Source organism: Bombus vosnesenskii, unplaced genomic scaffold (assembly GCF_011952255.1).
Source record: "Bombus vosnesenskii isolate JDL3184/JDL3185 unplaced genomic scaffold, Bvos_JDL3184-5_v1.1 scf7180000013351, whole genome shotgun sequence".
Lineage (NCBI taxonomy): Eukaryota > Metazoa > Arthropoda > Insecta > Hymenoptera > Apidae > Bombus > Bombus vosnesenskii.
Window position 1 is genome coordinate 274,342 of NW_022882987.1, and position 14,859 is coordinate 289,200.

At 34.2% G+C, this 14,859-nt stretch overlaps 1 protein-coding gene across 4 annotated transcripts in view; it reads right to left on the reverse strand.

Annotated features, from left to right (window-relative positions):
• Positions 1-234: 234 nt before the first annotated feature.
• Positions 235-14,859, reverse strand: part of LOC117236652 (hemicentin-2-like) — a 574,361-nt gene continuing 559,736 nt past the window's right edge. For all 4 annotated transcript variants that reach the window (XM_033499780.1, XM_033499782.1, XM_033499779.1 and 1 more), the window contains 4 exons: positions 3,248-3,535; positions 2,521-2,615; positions 1,626-1,895; positions 235-585 (listed from right to left, as the gene is read on the reverse strand). In XM_033499780.1, the coding sequence (XP_033355671.1) occupies positions 508-585; positions 1,626-1,895; positions 2,521-2,615; positions 3,248-3,535 (731 nt within the window). In that variant the 3' untranslated portion in view covers positions 235-507. The remainder of the gene's footprint in view (positions 586-1,625; positions 1,896-2,520; positions 2,616-3,247; positions 3,536-14,859) is intronic.

Here is a 14,859-nt window from a genome sequence, read left to right on the forward strand (position 1 = left end):
GCTCTTCGATCATTAGAACCATTACTGCCGATCGCTGCGCCGTCTGTTGTTTTACCCGCCAAACAGAATATTATTCGAAACATGTATCGAGAATCACGATATCCCGATGATATATCGAAAAATCGTGATCGTTCTCGCTCGATTTACATAACAACTCTATCACAAATCATTCGGAAAGCATATATAATATATTCGTACTATACTTCACGCAAATATTTGTGTATGTGTATGTTTTTTTTCCTTTGTTAAATTACTTTCATCTTTCATCGTTCATAGTTTAATAAATACCTTCTGCAACATATGTACGAGAAAGTTTAACAATAATACATATCGTACACGTTCCACGCAAACGAGCTACGCGGAACGTCGTCTCCTCGATTTTTTCTTTTGGTTTCTTTTTCTTGTTTCTCTTATTAAAGAGGTTAACTTATCTTTCTTTTTTATAATTAAAGAGCGCGTCGAGAAACGTGTATAAGAGCGGAATGTTGCTTTGATCGTGTTTTAGAATCATGTCGTTGGTGCGTTTGAAGCTGGCGGCGTGTCGGTACGCCATATTGAGGTACCAGATTGGCTGATCGTGGTGATCTGTGAACAAAATCATTCATTCATTAAATCTTAATTTAAGTAAATTTTCAATTCAAGTAACTTTTACAAACTGCAGTTTTAATTTATTTAAAAATTAAGTGATTAAATTCTACAGATTCGTTCCTCTTATAGGATTATATCGTCAATATGTAGAAGAAGTGTCTTGTCATCAACAGAAGAAGGTTTTAATGATGACTGTCTTAAATGAAAATATTGAAATTTATCAGGATTACGTTTTTTCAGAATGAAAAATTTTAATTCAAGGAAACATTCACAGTGACTCACAGAAGTATTTAAAGATTTATTATAGAAAGCTTTTGTAAATACAATATTATGTGTGTTATATCAGACTGTTTGAAATTTTATTAGATAAGGAGATACGATTATTGTTAGACTACGGATATTTATGCAAATTTTTACGAGCGCAACTAAAGAAGTCATAACAAAGCTAAGAGAGGGTAAATTAAGTAATAATAAGTCAATTAAGTTAAAGTTAAATATGTATTATAACGGGTAACGTATTTTTGATACTTTATATTAGCTTTATATAGTTTTTTTATATAGTTTTTATATAATTTTATATAGTTTTATATATTAGTTTTATTTATTATAACGTGATTATATTTAGACTGCAAACGTTTTTACATATAAATGGAATCTAAATAAAAATTTGTTTCATTCCTTAAATAGTAGAAGGAGTACTTTGTTTTAGATATTTTTTATATTTTTGTATAGTAAGTACGTTTTGTGTAGTTTTGTATATTTGAATTTTCCATAAATGCGTAAAAATCCGCACTCTAGTTATAGTTTGAAATTATTCCGAAAATGTGTATGATTATTTTCCAATTCGATCGACTATACTTGATTTTAAACTTATTATATAATTACCAATATTTTATTGTAAACTTTTATTCTAATCAACCTCCAATTTTTGTTATCAATGCAATATTAACAAATTATGGAAGAGTCACAAGTGATTGCATCGAATCGTACTCATTTTCAGAAACAAATGGTAGGATAGGTCTATTAATCGTCGTCACCTTATTGTCATGTCCGATTAATGGAGTTTCTACCGTGGTCTCGTCGTTGGTGCGACTCATGTACGGATGTGGGGGTGGTACATAAATCGGCTTAGAATGACTGGCGACTTGCGCGTAAATCGTTGGTTCCTGGATTGGTTGCCTACGCGTCAGAGTCGACATGGCCAGCAGTTGAGGCCGCTGAATATTGGATACTTGTACTGGCTGATAACAATTAGGAGGTATTCGTCGGTTACGGAGCGACAGCTCGGCGTACGTTAGCTCTGATCCCTGCAAAACCAGAGCGATAGCTCATTACCGATTATGCTAATTCACAAATAGATAGAATAGAGTAGTAGTATAACTAAATGATTATAACAATAAGAAATTTGATCTTTTAAGCATTGCATCTATTTATTGACATTTCTAGCGAAAGAATTTAAGGGAAACTTTAACAAGGAGATGTTATTTCATGTCCCATACACTACGGTTACAAAAAATTCCTATTCCTATAGTATTTTAACCATGTTAACTTGTTCGAGTTATTTTCATAATTTCTTAAATTTAAGGAAAATATAAAAGAATCATGCGTATTTTATTATTTAAACATTGTACTACAGTTATCGTTAAAATATTAGGAGTCTTCTTATTTGTTGAAATTAAAGAAAGATTAAGATATAAAAAATTATAAAATGAGTGATATATTATTCTCATGATTTTTTAATCAAGTAAAAGATTTTGCTTTATTTTGGCACAAAGTTGAAACTAACAGATATGAAAACATTAGTTATTGAAGTTTCTTAATTCAAATCTCAAAATATTCGATGTTAGTTTTTTGTTTATGTGGTATGTATTACGTACATGTATAGGTAAATGCATCTAGTGTTATATTTCAATTGATGAAATTCGTACTCACATTGCTTGTGTTAGTAAAAGTACTTGCATCCGTTCGTTGCTGGTGTAACACATATCTTGGTGAAGTGCCCTTGCACAGCTCGGCGTAAGAATTTTCTGTGGCAATATAGAGTTCAAGATGATTGTTACTGCACTGAGGGTAATAGCTCTTTGCTGTATCGTCAAAGCAATTGGTTTTTAATTGTTCAATCCTATTGAGTTCTTAATGAAACGACACTCGAATTTTTGCACATTTGTATTGATCAATTAAACAAACTCATTGAACGCATAAACTCATTAAACAAATAATGGGTATAAAATTAGATCTAGTATAAAACTATGTCTAGTTAACCCTGAAATCAATTATTAATTCATAACCATTAAATTTTCGTAACATTTTCACATCGTTAATTTGCAGTAGAAGATTATAGTATTTCTCATTTTATAATATTTTCATTTGTATCTTTGTATGTATCCAAAATAAATTGTCTCGTGGATATATGGCATCCCATCTTATAGTGTACTTCTTCGCTAGTTAGAATCTAGTCATTCTTTCAGTAGAAAGAATGTGTATAATAATTCTTATTTCCTTTTTAGGTTTCAGGGAACATCACCTGTCATACAATTTTAGTAACCATATAGATATTATAATCGAAGAATCAAATGGTTGGAAGTTCCTCAATGTGCTAACCGATAATCACATATATCATCAACTTTGGTTAAAATACAGCGCTTATTAAATTACCTACCATTAGCGTGAGGAATTATATCGGGGTCCTTCTCGAAGCTCTCGATGCTGTCAGAGTTGAGAGGCAGAGTCGACGATTTATCACGTGGAGAGGAACTGCCGGTTCCGGACGCGGCTAGATTCGCCATGCCGCCGTCGTCGTGAGAATCCTTGTCCTCCTGAGTCCTTGGTCGATACCGTAATCTCACAGCCAAAACTATCACAAAGATCACGAGTAGAAGGCCCGCCGTTGCTCCGACCACCGCACCGAGCAATGGTCCAGACAGCGACAGCATCACCGGTGTCAGAGCTGGAAATCATGGTAAGTACCATCAGTCTTCCTACTCTCTTCCTACTCTCTTCCTTTTCTTCGCGGGATCTCATTGTTCGGGGGACGAAAGGATTCTTGAGACACTCATAAATGTCTCTCCTTGCGATTACAACCGTTGAAAATGAAATTTTTCCATTATTGTTGTCGTGGATACGATTTTATGGATTTTTAGGATCATTTATGAAATACACGTTTTTCGTGATTGGTGATGGAATCCGACTCAACGATGATCTGTCACACGAATTTAGAAACTTATTATCATTGAACTTTATTGATGACTATTTTATTGAGAATAAAATCTCATAAAAAATTGAGATATTTACTTCGAACTGGGAATGAAATAATTTCATTGAAGATTTCTAATGAAGTTCTCATTTTATAAAATTTTATTTATCGTAGCAATATAATCATTAAAAAAAGTGATTTAGCTATTGATATATCTGAGATTTAATTCTTCTAATTATAAGTCTATGATTAACCGCTTTTAATTTTAAATGTAATCGAGTTGGAAGGGTTAGATGAATTGGAAAGAGAATTAGTATCTAAACAGAAGACTAATTGATTATCTGGGTAATAAATGAGAACAAGACGCAATGGAGTAAGATTGATCTCAGTTAGATTAGTAGAATAAAGATGTCACTGGAATAGATCTCCTTGGTTAAGTAGAGAGCTAGATCTGATCAGACAAGTAGTACACACACATTATAGTCAGAAGAATGGTGAAATCGTCTAAAGCTGTACTTATTTAGCAAATAGCTTGTGTAGCTTTTCATACGATTTTCATATACGCATACATATCTATCTTCTTTCCTCCGAAACTATTATTCGCGTTCCTTTTTTTGGATTTGGATATAGTGAAATTCGAGCACTCTGGAGATCAGTTTCTTCGGTTGTTTAATATCTTTTTTGTGTATGGAACTTCGTTTATGACATTAATATTATCGGAGAACATTGTACCAGTTCTTTATTCTAGTAAAAAATAGCCAGTGTTAAAGAAGATTTATTATAGTTACTATACACACGTTATAATAACAGAGTGATAAAATTTTAGCTGTATACAAAAATACTCTTCTGATTCGTTTCACAACAAAACTACATGTTGAGAAATCGAATTGTTATATTGTAAAATAAAAAATGGTTGGCGTAAGAAATGCAAAAAAGGTCATTGAAGCGTCATCGTGATTCACTTGTGCGTGTAATTTCGAGTTTTGATTTGATTTATGTTCTCCCTTCGCATTCCAGTTAATAATGGATTAATATCTTTATAATAAACGAGCACTGGAATGATTAACCATGGTCCAATGGATTTCGTATTTAGCCATCGACAATTGTATAAAGAAAATATCATCGCAGGGCTGATCGTCGTTCTTGATCGCGACGATAATACTCCTGTTTTCAGTCTAAAATAAGGAAAACCGTTAGCGTACAAATATTTCACACTGGGATCGCGTTATATATTTTTGGATTGCGCGTATGGTCATGTTTTAATGTATTTCAGGAATTCTGTTCTACATCCTTCGAATACAAAATATTTGAAATAGACATTCCATGTAAACATTCCATTCCTACGTAATAGTGTTTCTTATCTAATATTCTTTGTTAAGAAAGTATCGTAACGAATGATATCTAGATTATGAAATCCAAAGATAAAGTTATTATCGTAACATCAAGGCTTTTAAAATCAATTTAGAATATGTATTCTCGGAAAGGTACAAAGATCTATGAACAACAATCGTGTTAAAATATTTGTTGAGATTTCATTAGACGAATTTTCTACTAAATTAAAAATTTCATTAAGACTTCAATATACAAGAAATATGCTAACGAATCCGACAATATACAGGCTGATTCACTGATTAATCATAATCAATTAAGTAGATTCAGTGCTGACAATATACGTTTTAAAAACTAATTTAGTACCTTGTCCAACATCATCACAATGTTCGTTATGGCAGTGAAAAGAAGCTGTGCGTCATCTAAGCCTGTTCCACACTACATTAGAATTACCGTAGCAAGACTTCACGATTCGCATGCAATGACAACGGCCTTCTTGCACGATAATTTATAAACTAATAATATTAACGAACATACAAATGACAAGTTGTAAACTACAGGCTCTTATCGCATAAATAGTTTTAAAAATTTTCAATTTTAACAAAGAAAGATAGGCCCCCCCTATTTCAGAACTTTAACAATTTTATTATCAAATTTATTTGCACCGTTTTATTATTTCTGCATATTATTTATTGTGCGCTATTATTGGCACTAATTGATATCGATAATTTACAACTTGTGGTTTTGTACAATTTCATTGATAATATTAATTAAACTATCAGAGGGCCAAGGTATCTACAGAGAGGCAGGTGAAACACAGATCTACGATGAGAAGCGAAAGCGCGGCACGTTGCAAGCAGAGAATATCTCATATCTATTTCTCGTGATAGTGGTATGCCGTTCAACACCTATTTCTCTACTGTTCTTTCCACGAGTCACCGTGTGCTCCAATTTCCTTTACATTCTATCACTCCATGAATTAGCCTTTTTACTCTATTATAGAGGAAAACGAAAGTTTTATTTTTTATTTAGAAAATCGTCACCTTTGTGAATGACACTCTTTGTGAGCAGTTTTCTAGCTGATAGAGCATGAGAGCGGTATAGATTGTTGTGAAGTTGGTACTCTTGAGAATCACGGATAAAACGCAGATAATATACTTGTAGTATCGTGGACGAAAGGCCTAAGAAATATCGGGCGAACTATGAACAATGTCGCGAGAGCCGAGGCGTCGTCGGGCCCATCAATGTGTCATCGGTCTTTTCAAGTGCATAGTTTCGTGGAAAAGACCTACGTGACCCTGGCCACGAGCGCCTGCAGAACACGTGTGCGGTGGGCCTAGGAAAAAGACAACAGAATGCGGCAACGGCCAGAGCGTTAGTCGAAAAGCAGAGTGCGAGTCGAGAAGCAGAGTGCGAGTTGAGCGGAGACAGAGGTTGCGAGTGGCGTTGCCGAGAGAGTGTGGATTGCGCTGTTTTCTGTACGTTTGGCGTGAATAGTTCAGGTTGAACAACAATCGTCTTTTTCTGTCTGATTAACATCTCTATTGTTCACTCTTTGTAAACACATTATATCACGATATTACATACTTATTGTTAATAACCTAATAATATAGCTGAATTGAGTAGCATTATATGAACCGTTCAGAAACCACACTGGTGCATTTCATAAATTGAAAAGTATGAGAAAACGATGATGTCATATACGAACACTGTTTTCTAATGTCTTGAAATATTATCATTATCTGTATCAGCTTCTTGCGATAAATGAACTTATTGAAGCGAAAATATTTCTTTTGATAGTTGAATGTTAATCGTGTATTAATAAAATCGTAAACTAATGAAAAAGTGGAGTACTGATCAGTTTGGCTTCTATGAGGTTCATATAAAACGATACATAAGAGAAATTACACGACAATTCTATCGAACAAGAACAGAGGAGACAACCTTGAAATCTTTTCCTGCAACGTCTTCAAAGGGAAGAAGCCCACAGAAATTGTTCTCCAGAAAAACTCCTCCGTTTCCGCAGTGGAAATCGTTTCCCCTCGAACAACAACACCAATTTTCAAGACAATAGGATGGAAGGACGAAAATGGACCATTCGGTGCACCGCTACCTCGACAAATGAATGAACGAAATGCGTCAAATAAATGATGACTTTCTAAAAGTACGGACAGATTTCCACCGAGTTTTCGGGGCACAGTCGAAACAGAAAGAGATAGACATTATAATACGACAGAAAGCGATAGTCATTATGCTACGAAAGAAAGAGATAGACATTATAGTACGAAAGAATGAGAAAAGGATCGTGACACGTTCGTGACAGGGTCATAAAAATGTACGCTTTCGGGATTGCGATCGTAAAGGCACTTCCGCTTCAACCCTTTCCCATGGTGTTGTCACTTTTTGAAACTTTTCAAATGGTAAGTCGACTTCCATCGTGCGAATCCCAATCGACATTTTGACTAAATTTTCTTCCCTCTTTTCCCCTTTTTCCTATTTTTCTTTTTATCGTCTTCTTTTCGTCCTTTTTTGACAGACAGTTCATTTCTATTGGCACTTTGCTTTGGTATTTTTAAAATTTTGCTCTTAAAATTCTATTTGCTTTATTGCGATATTTGTTATACGAAAGAATTTAGTAATCTTCCGAACTTATAACTTGCGACTTGCAAAGTTTCATTAATAATTTTAGTTGATTTGTGCAAGAGAGGTTCGAATAAGTAGAAGATAGTCATAAACAAGAATGTTATAATAAATATAAATTATATTATAAATATATTAGAGATTAATTAATAGAAATTTCAATTTAAATAATTGGCTCTTTAAAAATAAAGACATGAAAGAAACATGCATTCAGCAGTGAATATAAAGATTAATTAAGATTTTAGAATTAAAATACAAAATTCGAATATCGTTTAGAAGTTATTGATAGTTAAATATAGAAAATTCTTTACTCGGATAATAAAAGGGAAGAAATGCATGAGTTTCAAAAAGGTGATCATGAAAGAAATTTGGAATAATTAGGAATCTTAAACGTGAAAATCCGTCACTCAATTATTTTAATTTTTCCTATTCTTCTTCCTACTTTTTGTCATTTCGTTTTTTTTCCATTTTTGGGAGGTAGATTATTTTCTCTGTCGCCTCAGTTTTGTTTTGCGTTCTACGGAATATATTGAGAGATAGTGACGTTAATCGCGGCCGATTGGAAACGTCGATTTCGTTTCGACGCCAACTGCCTCGAGCGAATTAACCGATCCAGCTAATTTCGGATTAATCGATTATATCTGTACGCCGATGTAACACTGCCACGTCCGCTCGTGTTCGTGTCTATGCCATGCGGTCCTCAGTTGATCGAGTTGATCCATGTAAGTGGACGTCCAACCGCCAATTAGCCGATTCAGTTTATTCCGGATCGATCGTCGCGTTAACGTTCGAAATGGATCGGAAGATAGACGAAATTGAGTTTTATCTCTTTTTTTTTCCATTTTTTCATTGAATAACCAATGAAATTTTGAAGTATGTAACAAGTACTTTATTAGATTATTATTACTAAACTACGTGTATTTACGTAAATTTATATTTTTATGGATATAGTTAAAAAAAATACATTGTTTGAATTTTTCATTTTTGAATTTTATTCACAGTCTAGTTGTTCCGTATGGAATGACCGATTAGCGATTCATACCTCACTCGATCTAAAAAATTATGCGTTTACGTACAAAAAAGCGAAGGAGTTGAAACCATACACGACAGAGGAAATTCTCAATTTTAGAAAAGTATATTTAATTCTGTAAATTGAAAAGTACGAAAAAGCGATGCTGTTACGAACTCTGTTTTCTTGCCTCAGAATTCACCATTATTTATGTTACATTGCAATTTCAGATAAACATACGTTCAATAGAAATTGAATTAAATTTGAAGTATTACAGCTACATAAATTTCGACTGTATCTCGAATAAAAACTTATCGACATCGGTGATATGTATTTCTTGTTACGGGTATAATTGGATCTACCCGATCAACAAATAATTTTGTAAGATTGTGTTTCAAACTTTCTATGTTTGTCACAGAAGTCTTTGTCCGTCGTTTTGTCGTCAGAAGTTTTATCAGAATAAATATCTCTCATCGTTCACGTAAAATTGAACTGCACGTTTCCAATTTAATTCTACACGATCGTATTGCTTATTTCAAGCTTGTTATTTTTACAATACTCGTAATTTAGACAGGGACTATCGTTTCAATTTACGATAGAAACGTGACGAGGTTCAGCACAGTTTTTCGCGTTAAAACACGATTACACCGAGGTGGTCCGACGTGTTTGCAGAGATCGTGAATTATCGTTACGCCAGCAATGAATCTGGGATTCAGATGCACTGTCCAGAATTACGCTTCGCACTCAAGTTCGAGATTAATCAGAATCCACTTAAATTTACAAACTCCTCTAAACGAATAGCCCTCTTGTTCTGCTTCTGTGATTCTAAGTTGATATTAAACGCAGCAGGCTAGATTCAACATAGACGTGACATCAGCATCTCTGCTATTACCAGGATGAAAAGTAGTTAATCCGAAAGCAATTTTATATTCTTGTAGTTTAGGTTCTTTGTTTCTTTTAAAAATACTTTTTAAATACAGGATAATTTAACCGTCTGGTACGGTTACTCGCGTAGCAACGAGATCGTTGTATATATTAAAATCGGAGAACGAACTTTAGTAACTTTCAAAATTAAAATCAGAGAAATTGTTTAAATAACTAAATTATTGTTTTTTCCTACAGAAATACGATATTCTATTTGACAATGCAAATTGAGATAGTTTTTTGTCTCATTTTGTTCAGGAAGGGATTTTTATCGTTATGAGTTATAAAGCGGTGGAAAAATCAACTGCAATTTTTTTTTAGCATATTTGCCTTTACCATTGAAACGATACCCCTTCTTTGCATAAAATACGATGGTCTCTTACTTTTTTTTTTGTTAAATAATCACGGAATAATCCGAACGTGAAAGGTGAAAAAGTTTTTCATCTCGATACTTTATCAGATAGAAAAACATGTTAAAATATCGTTCATTAGTACTGCGACTATTTTAAATCTATTCCAAGCACGATTTTTCTTACTCTTGAAAAAGTGCTCAACAATTTGCAAAGGATTTTTAAATTCTTTCAAATTTGATTGTTATTTTACCAAACATCCATTAATAGACTAAAAACGGACAGCTATTTTTGTCAACTGCAATGCATTATCCGTTTCTTGAGAATCAAATATTAGATAATAAAATTAATAAGCTCGTGTGAAATATACAAGAAGAGGATTTGATTAGTTTGACTCATACATTTGTGAAAACTTTCTGTAAGTCTTCAAACACACTGCCGACCATAAGTACTAACACATCTATCGATACGAAGTATAAATTTAATTCTCTTAGTCTCTAATTATTTTATCATAAATTTGTTATTTTCTTTGCATATTCATATGCAGGACACAATAAAATATGAAATGAAGCGAAATTTGTTTCATCTATCCCATAAATACATACAGTTAGTAACATAAGTATTGGCTCACTCTTTAAAACAGAATAACTTTTTCAGAAATGTATCGAATGACTTGAAGGTTTTTGAGAAGTTAGAAGGATTAGTTTACTAGATGACGAGTAAAAAAATTTTGAGAAAATTGAATCGCAGAAAATTAGTAAAAGTCACTTTTTACAACTTCTTTATCTGAGCTTGTAATGAAAATATAACAAATACGTTTTGCAGATATGCTGAAAATGTCATTGAGATTGATTAACGTTGCTATGAGTTACAAACAATTAAAAACAGCCGTTAATCATAATGTACATTCTTGTTCATCTTTCGATGTCTGTTGCTTATTCTTACATCAATCGATTTCCATGAAATTTTCAGCACGTATATGACATAAATCTACAAAACGTATTTTTAAAATTGTCATTACAGTCTCAAATAAAAGAGTTGTAAAAGGTAATCCTTGCTATTTTTCTTGCAATTTCAATCTGTAATTTTTTCAATATTTTGTTCCACGCTTCATCCAGTAGAGTAATTCTTTTAACTTTTCAAAAAAATTCAAATTGTTTGTTGCAATGTTAAAAAAGTTATTCTGTTTGTAAAGAGTGTGACAATACTGCTCCTAACGCGCATGACATGTAATAAATATTTATATACTGTTACGACCGTTCGCGGAGAGACGCGGTCGCGAGGAAAACGCGTCAGCGAGAGGCGTAACTTCTCGCTACGATTCGGTGAATCGACGCCGCGAAGTAGTCGTTCCCCTGTTTCGTTTAGGATAACAGAGGTAGTTGATTTGAATATGACACAGTAGTAAGTTATATTTCACCGTTTATTCCACAACTTATAACGAGGATAGTTACACTGGTGCGGATGTACGAGATGAGTGAGTGACTGAGTGATCTGCGGGTGTGTATACCCGCTCGAAGGATGTTGACCGTTCGAAGGATGCAAAAACAGTACTCTTGGAAGACGATGCTGTCTCGGAGGAGAGCTAAGGATGAGTGTGTCTAGCGCACGGGACCATCGGATTGGTTGGTGCCGATGTTATTTACGAGAGTGAGGGAATAGGCTTCGTTTTTAATTGGTTAAACGAAGGGCCTTAACCGCCCTCGAGAGAAAGTGGTTAGTGGGAGGAAAGTTGCAGCGGACGTGACAAAAACTGACTTTCCCTTGTTAAGCCGTGGTAGACAATAGTCTCTAGAAATTCCTCCGAACCAGATGTTTGTTTCGTTTGAAGGACCTTTTCTAGGAAATCTATGAAATTTATGGAAGGTCCTTGAATCTATGGAGGATACGCTGGGAGTATCCGAAGACATCTGGTTGCCATGTTGCCCGCGGTGTGTGGCCTCGGCTAGGTAGAATGTTACGCGACGTAACATATACCTAGTTATGGCTGGTAGCGTATTTTTGTGAGCTATCGTATGCACACGATTCTCTTTGTAAGAGAGTTTATCGAGCTTCCGTTCTTCCTTCTCTTTTATCTCTTTCTTGAAGCCCGATGACGCGGAGGATCGCGTTTGGCCGCAGACCAATTTCGGTTGAACGCTCTACAGCTGGTCCTCACGTACGCGCGGTCGTCTTAGTGGTGTCCCTCGGAACCAGGAATTTCCCGACTTCTCTGCTATGTACATACTAACCGTTTACAGGATGTATACGCGGGAGCCTTTCGCCACGAATTTGCAAAGAGCCCGTCCATTTGCATATTCGTGGCCATGGTTAGCGGAAAGACGTTTTGTAATCAGGTTCCGCGACCCATTTATAGTTCACTTTAACGATTAACGCGGCTACGAGCCGTTTAATAACCAGTGACACGACACACGACGTCGACTAATGCTCGTCTATAAATTTGATCACCGTACACCACGTAAAACCACTGATGATGGCTTAATCGTTACGATGAAAGTGAAAGCGCAGACGAGTTTGTTAGCTTCTTTAGCTTGTTTCTTTGTTTGGAGGAATTTGACGGTTTGTGTTGTTGGCTGGGTTCATATTGTTAATTTTTGTGGATTTTTCTAGATATACCTTTATGATATTTAGGAAGATTTGGTAGAATTTAGGAAGAATGTTTTTTGAAAATTCGATTATCGATATCTAAGATTGGATTTTTTAAATAAATAATGCAGTAATTTATATTTGCATGACTTGTGGATTTCTTAAGATGAATATCGCTTTTCTGGCCATTAATTTGTTGTTAGTTTTCATATTTCCATAATTATGTATTTGTTTTATTTGCTTAGATAATGTTGCTACAAATGTAAATTAAAATATATCTTAATCCTCAACCCTAAAAAATATCGTCATTTAAAGCTCATTAGTTTCCGTGTATAAGTAGAGTTAGATACCAAAATTTATTGCTCTTAGAAAGAGATAACATTATATTCGTACAACAAGGGCTTAACTTTCGTGCAGTATATATAATGGCGATCATATAAGTAGGGACAGTCTTTATATAAAAGTTTTAGCGTATATCTAAAAAATACATTTTTTGCATTAAGTCTGTATTTCCCCCATCCTCCTGAACATTTTAAAAGTATGGATCGTAATATAACAAAAATCCTTGATCTATATCATTTATCAATTTTCTATCTTTTCTGTACTCGATGCATTATTCCCTTTTTCAATTACGTTGTATTGCTCCCTTTTAGATATTGAATGGCGAAAGTCGAAATGGTTAAAATCTACAAAAATAGACTTATCATATCGATTTCCTGCGATCCTCACGTTTTATTACATATCTCGACAAAATCCATTTCATCCACTCATCCTTCAGTCTAGAACAATTCAATAACGATCTAAATCGGCGATCAACTGGTAGAGATTAATCTCGAATCATGTTTCCATCGATGGAATGGATACGATAAGTTGATCCAACGGTTTAACAACAGAATTCAATTCTATTCGGCTGATCGATCGAGATTAGTTTTAAATCATGGTAACATCACACATTCTTATTGTTAGTCGACATTGACTGGAGGCGAAGTTGCTGATCATTTCCACGAGTTTATATATGATGTTGATTCTGTGTTTACGCAGCACCGGTGTTCGGTTTTCTGTTAAATCCGGCGTAGGCGAGCGTTAATTTTGGATCAGATTTTCAGTCGGATTTCCTAGGATGATCCAATGATTTAATGATTAAAACGGCTGGTCGGCCGATCTCTGCTTGATCCCAGATTAAGTCTGGATTATGTTGGCTAATCGTGAATTCTGGATTAGCTATCGGGGACACGTTTGACAGCATAATTTGATACTGTGATGCTCTTCTCCATGGCCGATTCAATGTCGAACACCGACCTAACTGACAGCGGTACGCTAACGTGAATTTCCGTTTGTACTAACGACTATCTTGGTAGTGACGTCTGATTATTTAATTCTTCTGTTCGATTTGAAATATCTGGATGAGGTACAGCGGCACGAATAGAAGCTAAACATGTAATAAATTTTGCATTTGGAGTTTAACACTAGAGCTACTCGGTTATGATTGCAGAATTCGTATCAAAGAGGTGGAAATGTGAGGTATAGTACCATTAAAAAGTATCGAACACTTATTCTTCATGAAGTATATCTTAATTACAAAATTAAGGACAGATCGAATTGCAATAATTTTAATCTTTATCCTCGTGGTAGCTACATTGTGGAATGTGACGAAACGATTAAGCTGAATTGTAAAAGTCAATATGTAATAACGAGACTGATGTTTGCAATCAAATAAATCTTATAAAACTAGTTTGTTATCTGACAAACTCTTTGTGATAGATTCGCCATTGCTAACGTTGTGTTGTTTAAGTTTTTGACAACCTAGTTATTAACTTTCAGTAATAACTAATTAACGCAACTGTTGGGTTGTTGCTTTTATGTTTCGACAAAATTATTTAGAAGAACAAAAGTAACAACAAGCGAATGAAGTTAAAGCAAATATTATTAGTTAAAATAAGAATATTTCTGATGATATATTCCGTTTGTATAATAATTTTACAACTAATGATATTAGTGAATCGAAAAGTCGCAAGTTGTAGGTTACTTCTCTTTTGCGATTTTATTATGGTACGTCAAATAGAATAATCAGATTTGTTACTTGTAGAATTTACTTCGAAAATTTTATTTGTCTCTATTATGCAAAAGAATTGATTAATGTTAACTGATATTGCCTGTTCAATAGGGCAAAGGCCATATTTTGTTAGCAGTCAACTGTATTAATTGATATTTTAAAATCGTATCAAACATGTGAAACGCAT